At 55.2% G+C, this 21,389-nt stretch overlaps 2 protein-coding genes, 3 non-coding genes and 1 pseudogene across 5 annotated transcripts; all 6 read left to right on the plus strand.

Annotated features, from left to right (window-relative positions):
- The first annotated feature begins 3,669 nt into the window (after positions 1-3,669).
- On the plus strand, positions 3,670-3,833 carry LOC144820491 (U1 spliceosomal RNA). Its single transcript, XR_013607818.1, has one exon. It is a non-coding gene; the product is annotated as a U1 spliceosomal RNA (small nuclear RNA).
- Positions 3,834-4,861: 1,028 nt separating this feature from the next.
- LOC144818052 (uncharacterized) lies at positions 4,862-6,154 on the plus strand. Its single transcript, XM_078675092.1, has one exon. It carries the CDS (start codon positions 4,862-4,864, stop codon positions 6,152-6,154), a length of 1,293 nt encoding a protein of 430 aa, XP_078531218.1.
- Positions 6,155-13,469: 7,315 nt separating this feature from the next.
- Positions 13,470-13,607, plus strand: LOC144820514 (U1 spliceosomal RNA; annotated as a pseudogene).
- An 875-nt stretch (positions 13,608-14,482) lies between these two features.
- Positions 14,483-14,646, plus strand: LOC144820937 (U1 spliceosomal RNA). Its single transcript, XR_013608040.1, has one exon. It is a non-coding gene; the product is annotated as a U1 spliceosomal RNA (small nuclear RNA).
- Positions 14,647-17,594: 2,948 nt separating this feature from the next.
- On the plus strand, positions 17,595-17,763 carry LOC144820515 (U1 spliceosomal RNA). The gene has a single exon (XR_013607820.1). It is a non-coding gene; the product is annotated as a U1 spliceosomal RNA (small nuclear RNA).
- Positions 17,764-19,207: 1,444 nt separating this feature from the next.
- On the plus strand, positions 19,208-20,645 carry LOC144818051 (uncharacterized). Its single transcript, XM_078675091.1, has one exon. The coding sequence runs from the start codon at positions 19,233-19,235 to the stop codon at positions 20,643-20,645; it is 1,413 nt and encodes a 470-aa protein (XP_078531217.1). The 5' UTR covers positions 19,208-19,232.
- The last annotated feature ends 744 nt before the right edge of the window (positions 20,646-21,389 follow it).

The raw sequence follows: 21,389 nt of genomic DNA on the forward strand, positions 1-21,389 counted from the left end.
GTAGTGTGCGACCCCACCCCCATTTGTAATGTTAAAGCTCCCTCGAGCAGTTGGCTGACGAGCCTGGGACCCCGCACCTGCGCGCCTGAGTGGTACTAAACCTGGCAATATTTGGCAGCCACCGGTAACCCCAGAACACGGCCTAATCCCTGCTGATGAGGGGTAAATACCCCGAAACACGTGTCCAGGGATGGCGAAGATAGTGAAGATAGCAGAGAATCGAAAGAAGATGCATCGCGGAACACGAACTACACTTACCACAGTCCTTAGGGGCGATCCCGCTGGTGTGTGAGTAGTGTGCGACCCCACCCCCATTTGTAATGTTAAAGCTCCCTCGAGCAGTTGGCTGACGAGCCTGGGACCCCGCACCTGCGCGCCTGAGTGGTACTAAACCTGGCAATATTTGGCAGCCACCGGCAACCCCAGAACATGGCCTAATCCCTGCTGATGAGGGGTAAATACCCCGAAACACGTGTCCAGGGATGGCGAAGATAGCAGAGAATTGAAAGAAGATGCATCGTGGAACACAAACTACACTTACCACAGTCCTTAGGGGCGATCCCGCTGGTGTGTGAATAGTGTGCGACCCCAACCCCATTTGTAATGTTAAAGCTCCCTCGAGCAGTTGGCTGACGAGCCTGGGACCCCGCACCTGCGCGCCTGAGTGGTACGAAACATGGCAATATTTGGCAGCCATCGGCAACCCCAGAACACGGCCTAATCCCTGCTGATGAGGGGTAAATACCCCAAAACACGTCTCCAGGGATGGCGAAGATAGCAAAGATAGCAGAGAATCGAAAGAAGATGCATCGCGGAACACGAACTACACTTACCACAGTCCTTAGGGGCGATCCCGCTGGTGTGTGAGTAGTGTGCGACCCCACCCCCATTTGTAATGTTAAAGCTCCCTCGAGCAGTTGGCTGACGAGCCTTGGACCCCGCACCTGCGAGCCTGAGTGCTACTAAACCTGGCAATATTTGGCAGCCACCGGCAACCCCAGAACACGGCCTAATCCCTGCTGATGAGGGGTAAGTACCCCGAAACACGTGTCCAGGGATGGCGAAGATAGCAGAGAATCGAAAGAAGATGCATCGTGGAACACGAACTACACTTACCACAGTTCTTAGGGGCGATCCCGCTGGTGTGTGAGTAGTGTGCGACCCCACCCCCATTTGTCACATATAAGACTTGTCTCTTCACACAGGGATAGGGCGCATTGAACTCATTTATGTTGAGGGCGTGCCTCGGTGCCCTAGGCTCATATACATGCTATATATGGGTAATGTTGCAGCACCTGGTCGCTATGTCATCTTGCTCGTGCATTGACACCGGACACAGCTGTACAGTTATATCATTTGCAATGACGCACCTCATGTAATGTTGAAATATAGAAATGCCAATAAACAGATTTGACAAAAAAAATCAGAGAGATCCAAACACCCGGTGACACGAAGAAGGAGGTCAAATGTTCGCTGTACATGGACGATGTCACCCTTTTCTGCGTGGATGGGGAATCAGTCAAATCCCTGCTGGAGGCGTGCACAGACTTCGGCAAGGCATCAGGGATGAAAATCAAAGTGGACAAGTCACAGGCCAAACTCTTCGGGCGATGGGACCTCTGCAACGAGCCTCTCCCCTTCCCCATCGAGGCAGGACTAATGAAGATCCTCAGCATCTGGTTTGGAGGACCAGGGGCAGCAGCGAAGAGCTGGAACGAACGCTTGGCCAAAGTGAAGCAGAACTGGGCCTCTGGAGCCTGAGAAACCTGAGCATTGAAGGGAAGGCTCTGGTGCTCAGGAACGACGCCCTGCCGGTGCCGTAGTATGTGGCACAGGCCTGGCCACTCCTGGCCAACGTAGCACAGGCCATCAACAGCATGGTGTTCCATTTCGTCTGGCACTCGAAGATGGACAGGGTGAAACGGTCGGTCATGCACAAGGAACACCGCAAAGGGGGGTAGGCAGTCCCTGACATCCCAACGATCCTATGGGCTTTCTTTGTGTGTGGCTGCACCTGAATAACCCTGTTAAATGTGAACAAGGACCACTCTGCCTACAAAGTCTTACCCTTTTCCTCCTCCTGGTGTGGAGACGGTTGGGATGGGATAAGTGGGAAAATGCAGTGACTTTTAACTGGGACCTCCCATGGTACTACAGGGAGGTGGAAAAGTGTGTGGGTGAATTTGGGCTGAACTGTGTCACCCCTTGCCTTTGGAAGCCCAAGACAATTCGCAAACTGATCAGGACCAGGGACACCACCGAACCAGTGAGCTACCTGCCACCAGCAACGGCAACGCACGTGTGGGGGAATGTATCCTCCCCAAGTCTGACAAACAGACACAAGGACATAGCATGGATGACTGTGAAGGGGGGCCTGCCATTGAGGTCCTTCATGCACAGCAGAGGCCTGTGCCCACACAGGAACTGCCCAAGGGGATGCCCCGCAGAGAAATCTGCACACCATCTCTTCTGGGCCTGCCCATTTGCCCAGAGACTAAAGGCTGCCTTACGACAAGAACTGCTAGCCCTCATCCCCTACGAGAACATTACTGAACAGTCCATGATGAACGGGCTGTTTCCAGGGACACACACAGAGGAAGCTATCCAGGGGTGCTGGAGGGTCCTCTGCTGTATTAAGGACATTCTCCTGTTCGCCAGGACCCGCCTGGTGACCACTTGGAGAGGTGGTGAACCGAGAAGGGTGCCACAGGATGGTGCTCAGCTTGCTTAGAGACTATGCGGCCATGGACAAGCAGGAAAGTGAGGAAGGGGAAGAACTGTAACAAAATCACCCTACCCCACTGGACTCTTTAAAGTGGCGGCCCCATTAAAAACTGCAAACGCTATCTGCAGACATTCCTGAACCCCAAACTGATGACTTGTAAATGTTTAAATGCATTGATTAGGCAACCTGGCAACCGCTCCTATCACTGCTATCCAGGGAATTCCACGAAATCACGTGTCCGAAATACCTCCGCATCCTGCGACTCACGGCCCGTATACGAGACCAATCACGACCCTATACACCTTAAGGCACTTCAGCCTGTAAAGGCTCTGATAGACAATCTGAACAACTGGCATACTGGTCGGGGAGGGGGCTGGCGTTGGGAGTTGGGGGATGGGGTGGTTTTTTCGTATCGTTTTGTTCATTCATCGCTCTGATAGGGCGCATTTACCAACCTCCAGGCAACGCTTCTCAACTCGGGCATGCTTTATCTACATTTCTATTGCTTCATAGAGAAGACATATATGTCTGTCTCGCTCGCCATATTTGCCTGATGTATGTCTATTGCATTGCACTGCCTGTCTTCTTTGCTTTTAAACTCAATAAAAACACTTTGAAATTAAATGCATTGATTAAAAAGTTAAAGTGGACTGCCTTCCCTAAGGGGTAGGTACCACTTCCTTAAAAACTATGTATCGCAAACTTTTAAGCACTTAATAAAAGTCTTTGCCCCAAAACTAAAAAAAAAAAAAAAAAGGTGGTTCTCCCAGGGGGAGGCTCATCCATTGCACTTCGGATGTGCTGACTCCTTGGCTGGGCAACCTTGCGCCCCACAAGGCCCATGCTCTGCCTCGCCCGGCCTCAGGCCTTCCCTGTGTGGATGCCACCCTCGCTCTGCGGGGAGATGCCAAGCGGGCCGCCCTCGCCCTGTCCCCTTCCAACTCATACTTACCAGGCAGGGGAGACACCTTGATCACGAAGGTGGTTCTCCCAGGGTGAGGCTCATCCATTGCACTTCGGATGTGCTGACCCCTGCGATGTCCCCAAATGCGGGATACTCGACTGCATACTTTCTGGTAGTGGAGGACTGCGTTTGCGCTGTCCCCTGTTCTCTGGTTTCAAGAAAGACAAAAAGGGAAAAAAATAATAGGGAGTCTGGAGCACCTTTCGTCGTCTTCTGTGGTCTGTCCAGGGTGCTGCGGCTGGATTGGAAGGTGGCGTGAGCAAGAGGGAATCACATGCTAAGTGCTGAGCCTGGGGAATTATGGGATAGTTGAAGCCTCCCACTCTGGGGACCTATCCAGAGACAGGGCAGTAGGCCCTGGACAGGCGACGTGTCTGCTCCTTTCGATCGCCCCCCCTGGGGCTGTGGCCTGGCTGTCAGCCACTTTCCTCACCCTAGCCTTCCTGGGCCCAGACTCTGGCTGAGGCCCCCAGGCTGTGGCCCAGCGAGGGTTCTGCTGCGTTTGGGAGTGTTCAGCAAGGCGTGAGGGGCTCGGGGCAAGATCCCCTGTTCGCTTGCTGGCCGGTTTGTCCCTAGCTTTCAGGCACAAGCAGTCAACTGGGGCCTAGCCAGGCAACAGGTCACTGCCTAACTTATAGTGGGCTTCAGTGGCAGCTCTTGAGCATCAAAAGCCCCAAATCTCTGCTTCTGGGCCCAAAAACGACCTGGCAAGCCCCCTTCTGTGAGTGCTGTAGCCCTGGCTTCCCACCGTGTGAGCTGCGTGCAGCATAGTGAAAGCAGGGCCCTGATTGGCGCTGCTGGTGGGCGTGAACATGCAAATTTAGCTGGCCGGCCGAGGCCTGTGGGAAGCTGCTGTGGGTAGCTACGTGCTTTCCAAAGTGGGCACAGGGGCCTTGGCTGGGCAACCTTGGGCCTCACAAGGCCCATGCTCTGCCTCGCCCGGCCTCAGGCCTTCCCTGTGTGGATGCCACCCTCGCTCTGCGGGGAGATGCCATGCGGGCCGCCCTCGCCCTGTCCCCTTCCAACTCATACTTACCTGGCAGGGGAGACACCATGATCACGAAGGTGTTTTGGTTATAGAACTTCTCGCCGAGTACATCAGGAAGAACCCAAACATCAGAGGGATCCAGACACCCGGCGACGCGAAGAGGGAGGTCAAGTGCTCGCTGTACATGGACGATGTCACCCTCTTCTGCGCGGATGGAGAATCAGTCAAATCCCTGCTGGAGGCGTGCACAGACTTCGGCAAGGCATCAGGGGCGAGGATAAACGTGGACAAGTCGCAGGCCAAACTCTTGCAACGAGCCTCTCCTCTCCCCTTCCCCATTGAGGCAGGACTGATGAAGATCCTCGGCGTCTGGTTTGTAGGACCAGGGGCGGCAGCGAAGAGCTGGAACGAACGCTTGGCCAAGGTGAAGCAGAAACTGGGTCTCTGGAGCCTGAGAAACCTGAGCATTGAAGGGAAGGCTCTGGTGCTCAGGAACGACGCCCTGCCCGTGCTGCAGTATGTGACACAGGCCTGGCCACTCCTGGCCAACGTAGCACGGGCCATCAACAGCATGGTGTTCCATTTCGTATGGCACTCAAAGATGGACAGGGTGAAACGGTCGGTCATGCACAAGGAACACCGCAAAGGGGGGAAGGCAGTCCCCGACATCCCAACGATCCTCAGGGCTTTCTTTGTGTGTGGCTGCGTCCGGATAACCCTGTTAAACATGAACAAGGACCACTCTGCCTACAAAGTTTTCCGCTTTTTCCTTCTCCCGGTGTGGCGACGGCTGGGTTGGGATAAGTGGGAAAATGCAGTGACATTCAACTGGGACCTCCCATGGTACTACAGGGAGGTGGAAAAGTTTGTGGGTGAATTTGGGCTGAACTGTGTCACTCCTTGCCTCTGGAAGCCCAAGACAATCCGCAAACTGATCAGGACCAGGGACACCACCGAACCAGTGAGCGACCTGCCACCAGCAACGGCAACGCACGTGTGGGGAAATGTGTCCTCCCCAAGTCTGACAAACAGACACAAGGACATAGCATGGATGACTGTGAAGGGGGGCCTGCCAGTGAGGTCCTTCATGCACAGCAGAGGCCTGTGCCCACACAGGAACTGCCAAAGGGGATGCCCCGCAGAGGAATCTGCACACCACCTCTTCTGGGCCTGCCCCTTTGCCCAGAGACTAAGGGCTGCCTTACGACAAGAACTGCTAGCCCTTATTCCCTACGAGAACATTACAGAACAGTCCATGATGTACGGGCTGTTTCCAGGGACACACACAGAGGAAGCTATCCAGGGGTGCTGGAGGCTCCTCTGCTGTATTAAGGACATTCTCCTGTTCGCCAGGACCCGCCTGGTGACCAATGGAGAGGTGGTGAACCGAGAAGGGTGCCGCAGGATGGTGCTCAGCCTGCTTAGAGACTATGCAGCCATGGACAAGCAGAAAAGTGAGGAAGGGGAAGAACTGTAACTAACCCCCCCTACCCCACTGGACTCTTTAAAGTGGCCCCATTAAAAACTGCAAGCGCTGGGGGGGCGTGGCTTAGCGGGCGATCATGGCGGACGTGGCTGCCTAAGAGCTCCCGCCGGCCCGCCGTTTATCCTGGCATTATCCTGGCCCTGAACCCCGATACGTGTACCGTGTCCAAGGTGGTCGTGGCGGAGGACACCGGGAATCGTCCGGTGCCGGAGACAACGCACCAAGACCTTCTGCGGCGGTGGGGCGAGTGAGTGCGGCGAGCGGCCTGGTGCCCGCCGAACGAGCCGGGGCCTCAATTTTGGCACCCCTGACCGGAGGACCTGACCCGGCGCGGACGCTGCCGCTCCCTGGCCGCGTTCCGGGGCTGCCTGCTGTCGGCGGCCCTCAGCGGAGTGCCCTGCCCATCCTTACATTGCCAGCGGTGGGGGCCTGGGCCGGTGGGGGGCCTCGGAGGGGCTGCGGCCTACCTAGCCTTGCCGGAGCCGGGGCCTCGAGTTTGGCGGCCCCCGCCTGAGGTCATCCACGCTGGTGCTCGGACACTCTGCTGCTGCGGTCATCGGCACCCTTCGCCTTCCGGGGGCGCGGCGCCCCCCCACCGCTGGCGGGCGCTTCACCCTCCACTGGGACTGGCGGCGGCGCTCCGCTACCGGTGAGAGCTGCATCCTCCATTCTTGATCACTAGCGCTGTGGGGGCTGTTGCGAGGAGCTGTGCCGGAGAGGGACGCCGCAGACATTGAACATTTGACAGCTGCCTCTCCTCCCAGGGCTTGGCTGGGCCTGCAGATGGTGCGGACGTGGAGAGGGGTCCGGAGCGGCGGGGGCGGCCTGGTGGCCCGAGAGCAGCCGGGACATTGATTTTCGCAGCCTGTGCTGGCCACGATCCGGGGCTGCCTGCTCCTGACGACCGACAGAGGGATCCCCTGCCTTTCCTCATCATATTCGCTGTGGGGCCTGCGGCTGGAAGGGGTCTCGGAGGGTCTGCGGCCTACCTGGCCTTGGTGAAGCCGGGACCTCTAGTTTGGTGGTCCCCGCCCGGAGTCACTGGCCCGGATCCATTGCCCTGGTGAGTGGACACAGCGGGCCCCCCCGGGACCGGAGGGGTCAACCAGGCGCCTGGCCCTGATAATTGCCCTATCCTGCTCCTGTGGTACCTGGGGCGGCGGTTAGAGGACCTGTGGCCTGAACTAGAGTGGCCCATATCTGCGCCGCGCCAGGAGTGCCGGTGGGCGCGAAGACGACTTCCTACACCTTGGCGGGGCGGCATTGCCTGGGGTATACCCGATCTGTGGGCCGGTGGCGAGGGACTCTCGAGCGGCCTGGTGTGTTTGGGACGCCTCGGCCGGGGCCTAGTAGGTGGACTATCGCGAGAAGCGGCCCTGATACAGGTGCGTGTCGCTGCTCTGCCATCTGAGCGGCCGCCATGACGAGGGGCACGGCCGCCACTAAGACAGGACCCATTGACAAGTTCACTGGCCATGGTGGAGGAGCCGGGGCGGCTAGTGGGGGTCCTCCTGCTGGCCCAGACAACGCGGCGTTGATGACGGCCATTACACAGTCCCGCGACATGCTGGATGCGAAAATTGGTGCGGTGGGGGCCGATGTGATGCTGCTGCGCCAAGATCTTCGCAATGCAGTCGCCCGCATTACTGAAACTGAGACCAGGGTCACGGCAGTGGAGGGAGATGTTGGTGTCCTTAAGAAGAAGATTGCCGACATGGAACAGATCCAACGGGGCCTGGCACATCGCGTGGAGGATGCCGAGGGGCGGGCGAGGCGGAACAACCTGCGCTTCGTTGGCTTTCCGGAAGACTGCGAGAATGGGCCTATGGACGCTTTTCTGACCCGATGGCTGGAGAGCTGGCTACCACCGGACTCCCTGTCGCGATGCTTCATAGTGGAACGTGCCCACCGCGCCCTGACACAGAAGCCACCGGCCGGGGAGCGGCCTCGCCCGATCATCGCCAGGCTCCTCAACTTCCACGACAGGGACGTCATTCTCCGGGAAGCGCGGCTAAAGGACACCCTGCTGTATGACAATCATAAAATAATGATATTCCCGGACTATACCAAACTGGTCCACCAACAGAGGCACTCCTTCCTAGATGCCAAGGCCAAGCTGCGTGGCCTGAAAATTCAATACTCGCTGCTCTACCCGGCCCGCCTCCGGGTGATCTTTAACTCCAAGACCCTCTTCTTTGATACGCCGGAGGCCGTCTTCAACTGGACCGATGAGACAGTCAGAATCCGCCCTCACGTCCAACCGGGGCTGCACTCTGGATCGTCGCGTGGCTCGTCTCAGGACAGGAGCAACCCGCCTGGCAAAGGGAAACGTCATCGCAAGTCTCGCTCCCGGCGGAGGTCCCTGTCCCGGGACCCCCTTTTGGGAGACACACAGCCTGATACGGATCAATCTAATGGAGGCTCCTGATCGCCCGTCATGGGGACTGTCTGCTGGTTGCCTTCTATATGTGACTATTTCTGGCAGAGGCTGAGCAGTGGTTGGTGGGACATACATCGGCTGGTGCAGTATTGACCCTTTCTTGGCAAATGCCGGGGCCGTCATGGTCTGTAATATTCTTGCGGTGCTTTGCTTATGACTCTGCTGTATGTTTGTTGGGGTTCGGGGCGCGTACTTTGGGCTGCCTCCTCCTGTTGGACCTGGGAGGTGGTTCTGGGAGTGCGTCTGTTTAGTTCGGGGGGGGACTAGTTGGGATCCATTGGTATGGCTGGCTTTGGGCGCTGTGTTTTGGGCCTGAAGTACCGTATACCGCGACAGATACTTCATTGTTCCTTGAGGTATGGGGGTGGGGGTGGGGGGAACTGGGGTGTTTGGTTGCTGGTGGGTCGGGTCGGGATTGGAGGGGTAGTGGGGTTGGGGGCTTCGGGGTTTGTGGGGTTTGGGGTTCTGGTTCTGGGGGGGCACGTGGTCTCTGTGTATTTTGCAACTGTGGGGTCTGGGGCATGGGCCGGGGGTCGGGGAGTGTGGGGATGGGAGCATTGTGATCATGGTTGATGTCCCACACTTGGCGCCCGATGGCGCTTTCATGCGTGTTCTTAGCTGGAATGTACGGGGACTGTTGGACAAGTTTAAACGGGGAGCGGTGCTTCGCTGGGCTAAGAGGGACTTGGCAGATGTGCTCCTTCTTCAAGAGACGCACATGCTGGGTACGAAGGCCCTGAGTTTGCAGCGCTTTGGCTTCCATCAAGTGTTCCATGCCGGATTTACCAGGGGCTCCAGGGGTGTGGCCATTCTTATTCATAGACGGCTGGCTTATGTACATGAGCGTCAGTGGCTTGACCCCCAGGGGCGTTTTGTCTTTATCCAAGGGAAGGTCGGTGTGGAGCCGGTTGTATTTGGCTGTGTGTATGCCCCCCCCCCCTTGCAATGGGCCTTAGCTGAACGTTTGTTTGCCTTATGGGCTGAGTTCCCCCGCTCCATGGCTGTGATTGGCGGAGACTGGAATGATGTGATGGATGTGGCTTTGGACCGGCAGAGGAGGCCTGGAGTGGCACATGTGTCTTCCCCTACACGGTTGGGGGCTATGGCTGATGGTCTGGGCTGGGTGGATGTGTGGAGACATCTGCATGCGGAGCGGCGAGAATACACCTTTGTCTCGGCTGTTCATGGCTCCCTTTCGCGTCTGGATTGTGTGTTTGTCCCGAGGGCTTTCCTTGACAGAGTGAAGGGGGCAGCGATTCGGCCTCGCGGGCTCTCTGATCATTCCCCTGTGGCAGTACAAATTGACTTGTGCAAAGCACGTTCCCCTTTCAGATGGCGAATGTCCGCGTGGCATCTGCAGCGCCCTGATTATTCCCAGCATCTGCGTAGCGCGATCGCCCATTATTGGCAAGACAACCTTACCGGAGGGATAGATGCGGTGACAGTCTGGGAGGCTATGAAACCCACCCTGCGGGGCATAGATATTGCTTGGTGTGCGTCTGCTCGCCGGACTCGGCTGGGAGGCGTTGCTGCGGCCGCAGAGCGGGTGGAGGAGCTCGAGGCTCGGCACAGCGAGGCGCCCGATGATATGGCACTGCGGCTGCTCCTGCAGGCGCAACAGTCCTATTCCTCGATCCTGTTGGACGAGGCTCGTCAGGCGTGGTTGGCCACCCGTAGTAGGGTTTACCAGTGGGGCGACAAGTCTTGCACCATGCTCCATAGGCTGTGCCAACAGAACCTACAGCCTCTTACGCTGCCGGGCCTTGTTGATGGTGCAGGAGTGGCGATCACGGATCCGGCAACTCTTGCAACGAGTTTTGCGCGTTATTATGGGCACCAATATGCCTCTCGGGAGACTCTCTCCCCTGCCGTTATCGCGGATTATATTGCGTCGGTTCCCCCGTCTGCTGTCTCTGATGAGGTGCGCGAGGCCCTGGACCTTCCCTTGTCGGCTGAGGAGCTGGGCGACGCACTGGGTCAGTTAAATATCGGCAAGGCACCGGGGCCAAGCGGATTCCCCAGCGAATTTTATAAGAAGTTCCATCTGCAGCTCGGGCCGCACTACTTGCGGGCCCTGGAACAGGCACGAGACCATGGCCGCCTCCCACCGGACTGGCGTCATGCCGAAATAGTGGTGTTTTTGAAGCCAGGTAGGCCCCCTGATCGCCATGACTCCTATCGCCCCATATCCCTCATCAACTTCGAGGCCAAGCTCCTGGCAAAGGCGCTGGCGAACCGCTTGCTTCCACACATTTCGGCCCTTGTCCATCCAGATCAGGCGGGTTTTATGCCGCGCAGGGCGACGAGACACAATATACGACGGGCGCAGGCCGCGATACAAGCGATTGAGACTTCAGAGGACCCGGCGGCGCTCCTGCTGGCTGATATTGATAGTGCCTTCGATTCGGTCAGCTGGACCTTTCTTTTTGCTCTGTTGCCACTGCTGAACCTTGGCCCGATCTTCCTCTCATATGTCAGGCTGCTCTACACTGAGATCACGGCCTCGGTGCGTATCTCGGGGACGGCGTCGGCTCGTTTTCCAGTGTCCAGAGGCACACGTCAGGGGTGTCCGCTCTCCCCTTATCTTTTCGCGCTGGCCATGGAGCCGCTGGCCGCCAGGGTGCGCCGCGATGAGCTCTACCGTGGCTTCATCTGGGGTGCGGATCACTCAGACCGCATAGCTCTATATGCGGATGATGTGCTATTTTTCATGACTGACCTGCAGCGTACGGGTCCTCGTGTCCTGGAATTGATGCAGGAATTTGGTCGGGCATCGGGGCTCTTCCTTAACCCGCGCAAATCGACCCTGTGGGTGCTGGGGGGTGCGGCAGTGGCCTGCCCTTGGGCTGCGTCCCTTCAGATGGCTGTAGAGGGTGTGAAGTACCTGGGTGTCTTCCTCTCTGCCTCGCCTGCAGTGGCATGGGACCGGAACATCCTACCGGTATGGGATCGGGTCCAACTGGACGTCAAGACATGGACGCGCATGCCTCTTAATATCTACGGCCGGTCGGCCATCTTCAAGATGGTGGCTTTGCCCCGTCTATTATATCAACTGCAGAATCATCCCTTCCAGGTTGACCCGCAGTGGTTCCGTACTGTTAATTCTGTGCTGAGCCGGTTTTCTGTGGGCTGGCGGTGCCGCCAGGGTGGCGCTGCGCACATGCTTCCTCTCTACCTACTGCGGCGGTTTGGCGGCCGCGGATATTTTGTCTTACTATCAGGCCTCCCATCTCCTTGTGCTTAACGAGTGGTGGTATGGGGACCGTAGTGATCCGGCTTATGCCCTTGAGCATTCACTGATGGGTGGCGCCTCCCTTCACACCCTGCTGTACTCGGCTAGGCGAAGGCGACTGCTTCCGCAAGTCACCCAAGTGGTCTTCGCGGTCTGGCGGCGGGCCCTGCACCGGGTGGGCTGGTGGGGTCGGCTTACGGCTGAAACCCCGTTGTGGCGTAATGGCCTGTTACCAGCGCTGGCGTCTCTGTCCGGATTTGACGGCTGGGATGCGATCGGGATCTCGTCCCTAGGTCATGTCCTCTCGGGTACTACCCTAAAGTCCTTTCGGGATCTTAGCTCCGAATTTAGCATGCCCAAGACCCAGTTTTTCCGCTACCTTCAATTTCGCCACGCTCTTACTCCTAGCCTGAACAACTCCCTGATTTTAGTCCTATTGAGGCTAAACTGTTTATGGGAGACCTAGGTGGCAAGAAGGTCTTGCAGATATATTGCTCTCTGGTCACTCACTGTTCCCCTTCCCTCGCGGCGCTGAGGGCCTCTTGGGAGGGTGATGTTGGTCCGTTGGATGATGATGACTGGCGTGAGGCCTTGGAGTCTCCCCGTGGTGCTGCTATAGCCATCCGCCTTCGCTTCATCCAGTTCAAATACCTCCACCGGGCTTATTATACTAGACACCGCCTATGGCGGGCGGGCCTTGTTGCAACTCCGGAATGCCTGAGATGTGGTTCTGAAGAGGGCACCCTGTTTCATACGGTATGGTCCTGTGAGAGACTGACTAGCTTCTGGGCTGGGGTTTGGGACTGCCTGTCAGAGGTGTTGGGTTGGGACCTACCCCGTACCCCCAGGTTGGGCCTTCTTCATGTTCTTGAAAACGTTGGGGGCAATATTTACAAACGCCATTTGCTGTTGCTGGGGCTGGTGGTGGCAAAGAGAGACCTGGCACAGGCCTGGAAGAGCGAGCGCGCCCCCCCGATCGGGGCTTGGAGGGCGGGCCTGGACTTCCTCATGGGACTAGAGCAGCCTGTTTTTGAGGCCCGGGGATGTCCTCGCAAACACTACAAAATCTGGAAGCGGTGGGCGGATTACCGGGGCCTGCTCCTTGACCCCCCCGTGGACATTGATGATGTATTACAGCTGGATGTGGATCCCCCACTCTAGGCTGCTGGCTGGCTCCACCTTTGCAGGCTATCTCATGTTGCTGGACTGTGATCACGTGCACTGGGTTAGGGTGGGATAAGGGGTGGGTAGCTGTGGGCGGGGCTGGTTGGTGTTTTTGGGGTTGGGTGGGTGGGGTAGTTCGCTGTCATTCACTGTATAACAATGAGTTCGAAGCTGTGCTAATGATGTGTCTTTTTCTATCTGTCGTTGACAATCTACTCCTGACTGTGGAGGGTTGTGTTGAGCTTTGCTTGAACTCATAATAAAAAATTGGTTATGAAAAAAAAAAAAAAAAACTGCAAGCGCTAGCTGCAGACATTTCTGAACCCCAAACCGACGTTTTGTAAATGGTTTAATGCATTGATTAAAAAGTTGAAGTGGACTGCCTTCCCTAAGGGGGAGGTACCACTTCCTTGAAAACTATGTATCGCAAACTTTTAAGCACTTAATAAAAGTCTTTGCCCCAAAAAAAAAAAATAAAAAGGTGGTTCTCCCAGGGTGAGGCTCATCCATTGCACTTCGGATGTGCTGACCCCTGCGATGTCCCCAAATGCGGGATACTCAACTGCATAATTTCTGGTAGTGGGGGACTGCGTTCGCGCTTTCCCCTGATCTCTGGTTTCAAGAAAGACAAAAAGGGAGAGAAAAATAAAAAGGAGTCTGGAGCACCTTTCGTCGTCTTCTGTGGTCTGTCCAGGGTGCTGCGGCTGGATTGGAAAGGGGCGTGGGCAAGAGGGGATCGCATGCAAAGTGCTGAGCCTGGGGAATGATGGGATAGTTGAAGCCTCCCACTCTGGGGACCTATCCAGAGACAGGGCAGTAGGCCCTGGCCAGGTGACATGTCTGCTCCTTTCGATCGCCACCCCTGGGGCTGTGGCCTGGCTGCCAGCCACTTGCCTCACCCTAGCCTTCCCGGGCCCAGACTCTGGCTGAGGCCCCCAGGCTGTGGCCCGGCGAGGGTTCTGCTGCGTTTGGGAGCCTTCGGGAAGGCGTGAGGGGCTCGGGGCGAGAACCCCTGCTCGCTTGCTGGCCGCTTTGTCTCTGACTTTCAGCCACAAGCAGTCAACTGGGGCCTAGCCAGGCAACAGGTCACTGCCTACCCTAGAGTTGGCTTCAGTGGCAGGTCTTGAGCATCAAAAGCCCCAAATCTCTGCTTCTGGGCCCAAAATCGACCTGGCAAGCCCCCTTCTGTGAGTGCTGTAGCCCTGGCTTTCCCGCCCGTGTGAGCTGCGTGCAGCATAGTGAAAGCAGGGCCCTGGTGGGCGTGGACATGCAAATTTTGCAGGCCGGCCGAGGCCTGTGGGAAGCTGCTGGTGGTAGCTGCGCGCTTTCCAAAGTGGGCACATGGCCCTTGGCTGGGCAACCTTGGGCCTCACAAGGCCCATGCTCTGCCTCGCCCGGCCTCAGGCCTTCCCTGTGTGGATGCCACCCTCGCTCTGCGGGGAGATGCCATGCGGGCCGCCCTCGCCCTGTCCCCTTCCAACTCATACTTACCTGGCAGGGGAGACACCATGATCACGAAGGTGGTTCTCCCAGGGTGAGGCTCATCCATTGCACTTCGGATGTGCTGACCCCTGCGATGTCCCCAAATGCGGGATACTCGACTGCATAATTTCTGGTAGTGGGGGACTGCGTTCGCGCTTTCCCCTGATCTCTGGTTTCAAGAAAGACAAAAAGGGAGAGAAAAATAAAAAGGAGTCTGGAGCACCCTTTGACGTTTCTTGTCGTCCGTCCAGGGTGCTGTAAGCTGGCTGGAATGGGGAGTGGGCGAGGGCCCATTACATATGCAAATTGACGAGCTTGGGGGATGCTGGGTTAGGGCTTAGAAACGTGCTTCTGGGCCCGATTTCGGCCTGGCAAGCCCTCTTCTCTGCTTGCCGTAGCCTTTGCTTGTGCACAGTTTGGAGGGCCTGACAGATCTGCTTTTGGGCCCGATTTCGACCTGCCAAGCCCTCTGGTGTGCTAGCTGTAGCCCTGGCTTTCCCCCCATGTGAGCTGCGTGCAGAGTAGTGAAAGCAGGGCCCTGATTGGCGCTGCTGGTGGGCGTAGACATGCAAATTTTGCAGGCCGGCCGAGGCCTGTGGGAAGCTGCTGTGGGTAGCTGCGCGCTTTCCAAAGTGGGCGCAGGGCCCTTGGCTGGGCAACCTTGGGCCTCACAAGGCCCATGCTCTGCCTCGCCCGGCCTCAGGCCTTCCCTGTGTGGATGCCACCCTCGCTCTGCGGGGAGATGCCATGCGGGCCGCCCTCGCCCTGTCCCCTTCCAACTCATACTTACCTGGCAGGGGAGACACCATGATCACGAAGGTGGTTCTCCCAGGGTGAGTTTTATACCACCTTTTGGGATATTATAGGCCCTGACTTGATCGATGTATTTACTCATTCACTTATGGATGGCTTCCTCCCTAACTCATTGAGGGGTGGGTGTATTAAGTTACTCTTTAAAAAGAAAGGTGATAGACATGACTTAAAGAATTGGCGTCCGATTACTCTTTTAAATGTTGATTTAAAAATTTTGTCAAAGACTTTATTTTGGAAATTAAGACCTGTAATTTCCTGCATTGTAAAGTCTGACCAAACATGTGGCGTACCTGGCAAAAAAATCCATGATAATTTATGCCTTGTAAGAGATGTTTTTGCCTTTGCTTATGATCGTGGTATCTCTCTCTGTATGTTAAATTTAGACCAGGAGAAAGCATTTGATAAATTGAATCATTCTTTCCTTTTTAAAGCTCTGCTGAAGATGAATTTTGGCCCTAATTTTGTTTCTTGGGTTAAACTTCTGTATTCGAATTGTTACAGTAGAGTTTTAGTCAATGGAACTCTCACTGACTCTTTTCCCATTTTATCCGGAGTGAGGCAGGGGTGCCCTTTGTCCCCTCTTTTGTTTATTTTGGCAGTTGAACCTTTTTTGGCCACTTTGAGGGCTGACAAGCTCATTAGGGGACTCCCTCCTCCTGGGGGAATGGGGTGTTCAATTGTTGCCTCTGCTTATATGGATGATATATCTGTGTTTTGTACAAATAATATTTCCATTCAACAAGTCCTATGGTACTGTGAACGTTTCTATTGTGCTGCTTCATCAAAGGTTAATTTTACTAAAAGTGAATGTTTTTATATTAATTGGAAAGAACCAATTTTAAAGTTGTTCACAATCGCATTAAAATTCTTGGCCTTTTCTTCGGTGAAGGCGAGAGTGACTGCAATTGGCTAGAATGTATGACTAGAATTAAACAAAAAATTGCATTTTGGAGTTTAAGGACACTCTCTATGTCAGGGAAAATTCTGGTATCTAAAGCAGAAATACTTTCTATCCTTCTATATGTAGCTGTGGTCTTTCCCATGCCCCGTGACTACATAACCCAGGTTCAGAGATGGGTCTTCCAGTTTATTTGGGGAGGTTCACATGAAAGAATAGCCCGTGTTAAAATGTATTTGCCTGTTCCCCATGGTGGAAAAAATGCTCCAAACATTGGTTTGCGTACCTTAGCTGTCTTCATGTCTAATATGATAAAAGGGAGCCTTTGGCATGATAAAAAAGAAAAACAATGGTCTTTCTTTTGCTCCTTTTGGTTAAATTTCGCAGTTTGTAGAATCTGGGGCAAGGATGTGTCAAACAATTTGCCTCATTCAGAATCGTGCCCTCCAGTATATTTTTTTGCCAGAAACATTTTAAAAAAATATGACTTTAGCCTGATCCCTATTGATCTTTTGTCCCCAAAATTGTTGCTTAAAGTTCTTAGTGGTGAACAGACGTTACTCCCAGTTTGTGGTTTTTCTCCTAGTCTGTCAAAAACAATATGGGCTAATGCTTCCGTTAAATACCTCAGTAATGATCACCGTGACCTGGCATGGAATGGTATTCAGGGTTGTTTACCTCTACACCAGTTTCTGTTTAAAAGGAGATGTACTAGGTCTCCCCTGTGTGTGAGAAAAGGTTGTTTAGCCGAAGAATCTGTTAGCCATCTCTTTTGGTACTGTTCAATAGCGCAAACTGTTTGGACAATTGCGCAAGCCTGGCTTTCCCGACTTAATGTGGATGTGATCCTGACAAAAAATGTTATTATTTATGGTTTAATTGAATCCGAATCACCATGCCAAAAATTGTGGACAGTTATTAACTGTATAAAGGATGCCCTTTGGAAAGCACGTAACCTTCTATTGTTTAAAAAAGTTGATCTCCCTCCTAATGTTATCTTTGCTATTGCTCGTTCTGTTACCAGGGACTATTTATGCAAAGACATTTTAAACCTTGGCAAAGATGCTACTTATAAAGATTGGGCCTGGGATGACTATGGATGACTTAAACGGTTTATGATCAAAATGATACCTCTTTCCTATGAAATTTTCTTCCGTTTTGAAGTTTATGTTGATTGCTGTTTCCAGCCTCACCTAGTTTAATAATCTCTGACTTCTACTTTAAGCTAATTAGAATCCTTCGATGGTTAACTAAAATTTGCTATTTAGTTATTTTAAGCCCTTTGACTATATCAAGCATATTGTGATTCTTTGTGCAGAACTAAGCACTGTGTGCAGTTTTCTCAAAGAAATATGTCGTGCCACCTGAAATATGGATTGGCTAACATGTACATATGCCTTTTTTACTTCAATAAAGGTTTTTGAAACTTAAAAAAAAAAAAAAAAAGGTTCTCCCAGGGTGAGGCTCATCCATTGCACTTCGGATGTGCTGACCCCTGCGATGTCCCCAAATGCGGGATACTCGACTGCATAATTTCTGGTAGTGGGGGACTGCGTTCGCGCTTTCCCCTGATCTCTGGTTTCAAGAAAGACAAAAAGGGAGAGAAAAATAAAAAGGAGTCTGGAGCACCTTTCGTCGTCTTCTGTGGTCTGTCCAGGGTGCTGCGGCTGGATTGGAAGGGGGCGTGGGCAAGAGGGGATCGCATGCAAAGTGCTGAGCCTGGGGAATGATGGGATAGTTGAAGCCTCCCACTCTGGGGACCTATCCAGAGACAGGGCAGTAGGCCCTGGCCAGGTGACATGTCTGCTCCTTTCGATCGCCACCCCTGGGGCTGTGGCCTGGCTGCCAGCCACTTGCCTCACCCTAGCCTTCCCGGGCCCAGACTCTGGCTGAGGCCCCCAGGCTGTGGCCCGGCGAGGGCTCTGCCCGGCGAGTGTTCTGCTGCGTTTGGGAGCGTTCGGGAAGGCGTCCCCTGCTCGCTTGCTGGCCGCTTTGTCTCTGACTTTCAGCCACAAGCATTCAACTGGGGCCTAGCCAGGCAACAGGTCACTGCCTACCCTAGAGTTGGCTTCAGTGGCAGGTCTTGAGCATCAAAAGCCCCAAATCTCTGCTTCTATGCCCAAAATCGACCTGGCAAGCCCCCTTCTGTGAGTGCTGTAGCCCTGGCTTTCCCGCCCGTGTGAGCTGCGTGCAGTATAGTGAAAGCAGGGCCCTGGTGGGCGTGGACATGCAAATTTTGCAGGCCGGCCGAGGCCTGTGGGAAGCTGCTGTGGGTAGCTGCGCGCTTTCCAAAGTGGGCGCAGGGCCCTTGGCTGGGCAACCTTGGGCCTCACAAGGCCCATGCTCTGCCTCGCCCGGCCTCAGGCCTTCCCTGTGTGGATGCCACCCTCGCTCTGCGGGGAGATGCCATGCGGGCCGCCCTCGCCCTGTCCCCTTCCAACTCATACTTACCTGGCAGGGGAGACACCACGATCACCTGCCTGCAGTACCTCCGGCCGCCGCTAGAGGTCACTGTTCCGTGAAAGAGCTAAACTGGTGCTTTTATGCACAGAAATGCACTTTTAAGTGCTACTGCTTGAGCCTGCCTGCTGGGGACACCTGCTTTCTGGACCTGCCTTTCCTGCCTGCCTGCCTTCCTGCCTGCTTGGGACCACTGCTTGCTGGGGACTCCTGCCTGCTGAAGCCACCCGCCGCCTGGAGCTGCCTGCCTGCTAAGGTCTGCCTGCTGGGGCTGCCTTGGACTGCTGGAGCTACCTAACCAGCTGGGCTGCCTTGGACTGCTGGAGCTACCTACCTGCAGTGGATTACCTACCTGCCTGCTGTGGGCTACCTGAGGAGCTACCTGCCTGCTGGGGATCCCTTGCCAGCCTGAAGACCCCTGCCAGCCCCCGCTGGGACACCCACCCTGCTGGAGCTGAGGGTCTGCCTGGGTCCTCCACCCACCTGAAGGGGACCCTGCCTACTGGCCTGAGGATCACTTACCTGCTTCCAGCTCCTTGAGGAATCCTTCTTCTTCTCCTGGGCACAGCAGAGCAGCAGGATGGGCAGCAGACCTCTGAATCCATGGTTCCACAACACTGTAAAGCTGCAGAGAAAGGTGGAGTCAGATGGCACCACACCACACCTAAGCAGGAAGATATTCACAGAGCTGCTGGTAACCAAGATGGGGTTCACAGCAGCAGAAATCTGGTGCATCATGACGGATGCACCCAAAGGGACCTACCTGCTGACGTTCATGTCCGAACAAATCTGCAGGAGGTATTGGCAGATGTGCTGGTCACGACGGGAGGAGAAACCTTTCTCTGACTTCCACCTGGAATGCCAGCTCGTGCTGGAGGTCAAGAGAATGACCGTGCACGTCTACAACCCACACGTCAATGTCCAAGACCTGACAACCTTCCTACGCCGCCACTGCACAGTGACTAAAGAACCCTCCCGCAACCTGGACAGTGATGGCATCTGGGATGGTAAATGGACAGCAATGGTGAAGCTGAAGGAGGACCCGTTGGCCCCAGATGGGATCTACCACCCCCCTTCCAGTTTCTCTCTAGGGCGCGACTCAGGATACCTGTACTACCCTGGGCAGCCCAAACTATGCAACAGGTGCAGCAAACCAGGCCACACTGGCAAGGACTGCACAGCGCAAGTATGCAGGAACTGCAAACAAGAAGGCCACACAGCAAAGACCTGCAAAGAAAAAACCCCATGCAACCTCTGTGGGGGAGTAGGCCACCTCTTTAAGGACTGCCCAAAAAGAGCCAAATCCTACGCCCAAGCAGCCAAACCTCCGTGGAGAGACCAATCGGAGGAGGGGGAAGAGACCAGAACTCCAGTCCCACCCCCGCGGCGGGATAGGGGGACTGGGAGAGGGAAGGGCCACACACAGGGCACGCCAAAGCCCAAGCCCAACCAGGACACCGCCAAGGTCCCAGAGCCACAGACACCCAACGACACCCCACCTACCATCCCTGAGGCCGGTGAGCACAGTGAGCCAATGGAGGCTCCCACCCCAACTGCCACTGAGGGCCCGGAGGAAGGTGCCTGGACAACACAGGACCGCAGGAAAAGGAGACACTCAACGGACTCTGAAGGAACAAGCAAGAGACCCGTGAGCACCCACAACTCCTACTCTGCGCTCGAGGATCCAGAAGAGGAAATGCAGCCGGAACAAGACACAGCGAATGAGCAACTCAAACAAGTGACGGAAGTGCTGAGGGAGATGAGGGCGCTGGCAAGCTCTATGGAAGCGTCCCCACCCCCATCGCCAACAAGAGTAGAAGAAGTTGAGACCACCATCGAAGGCCAAGAGCAAGACCTGCCCGTCACCCCTGAGGAGGCAGACCCCAAGCCCAGCCAAGAGGGTGGAGCAGCCATCGCGCAACAGCAAGCAACAGCTGCCGAGCAGGATGGCCCAGCACAAGAGACCCGACAGGAGGCTGACCCAGCCCTGTAAGTAGCCTTGTAGTTGAATGTATTTGTAACCAATTGCCTTGACTTGATAATTAGTCTTTAAGTACTAAGTTTATTCTTAAAAACTAATTAATGATGGCTATTTCGTTATTTTCCGTAAATGTCAGAAGTATTAGAGACAGGCGCAGGTGTGCTAGTACTTTGAGTTTCCTTGCCAGTCAGGAGTGTGATGTGTACATGATTCAGGAATGCTCCATCCCCTTTGCAACATCGTACGCAAACCTAGAACAGCAGTGGACTCTAGGGCCTTCCTTTTGGTCTGGGGGGAACAGCAGTAGGTCTGTGGGAGTGGCTACCTTAGTCAGAGGAAGGCGTTTCACGATGGACTCAGTCACCGGCAGGGCTCTTGTCGTCGACGGTTCGTGGGCAGGAGAGCCAGTTAGACTCATCAACGTGTACGCCCCTTCTGACGTAGGCGAGCGACGAGAGCTGTTTCAGCGCCTCAGGCCACAGCTGGTCACCTCCAGAACAATTTTGATGGGTGGGGACTTCAACTGTGTTCTAGAAGCAGGTGGTAGATGTGGGGCCAGGGCTGGGGAAGGATGGATGGATGATGCTGCGAAACTACTGGTGGAGATGGTGAGTGAGGCCTCCCTGACAGACGTCATCGGGTCCATGGGGGTTAACGCCAGGAACTTCACCTGGAGTCGCCCCGATGGCTCTTTGCGCTCCAGGATAGACTTCATCTTCACCTCTAAATCAGTGAAGCTCAAGCAACATTCAATGG

Source organism: Lissotriton helveticus, chromosome 2_1 (genome assembly GCF_964261635.1).
Source record: "Lissotriton helveticus chromosome 2_1, aLisHel1.1, whole genome shotgun sequence".
Taxonomy (NCBI): Eukaryota; Metazoa; Chordata; class Amphibia; order Caudata; family Salamandridae; genus Lissotriton; species Lissotriton helveticus.

Bases quoted from the DNA above. Each gene is read 5' to 3' on its own strand.
- LOC144818052 (XM_078675092.1), top strand. From the start codon at position 4,862: ATGGACGATGTCACCCTCTTCTGCGCGGATGGAGAATCAGTCAAATCC.
- LOC144818051 (XM_078675091.1), top strand. From the start codon at position 19,233: ATGGGCAGCAGACCTCTGAATCCATGGTTCCACAACACTGTAAAGCTG.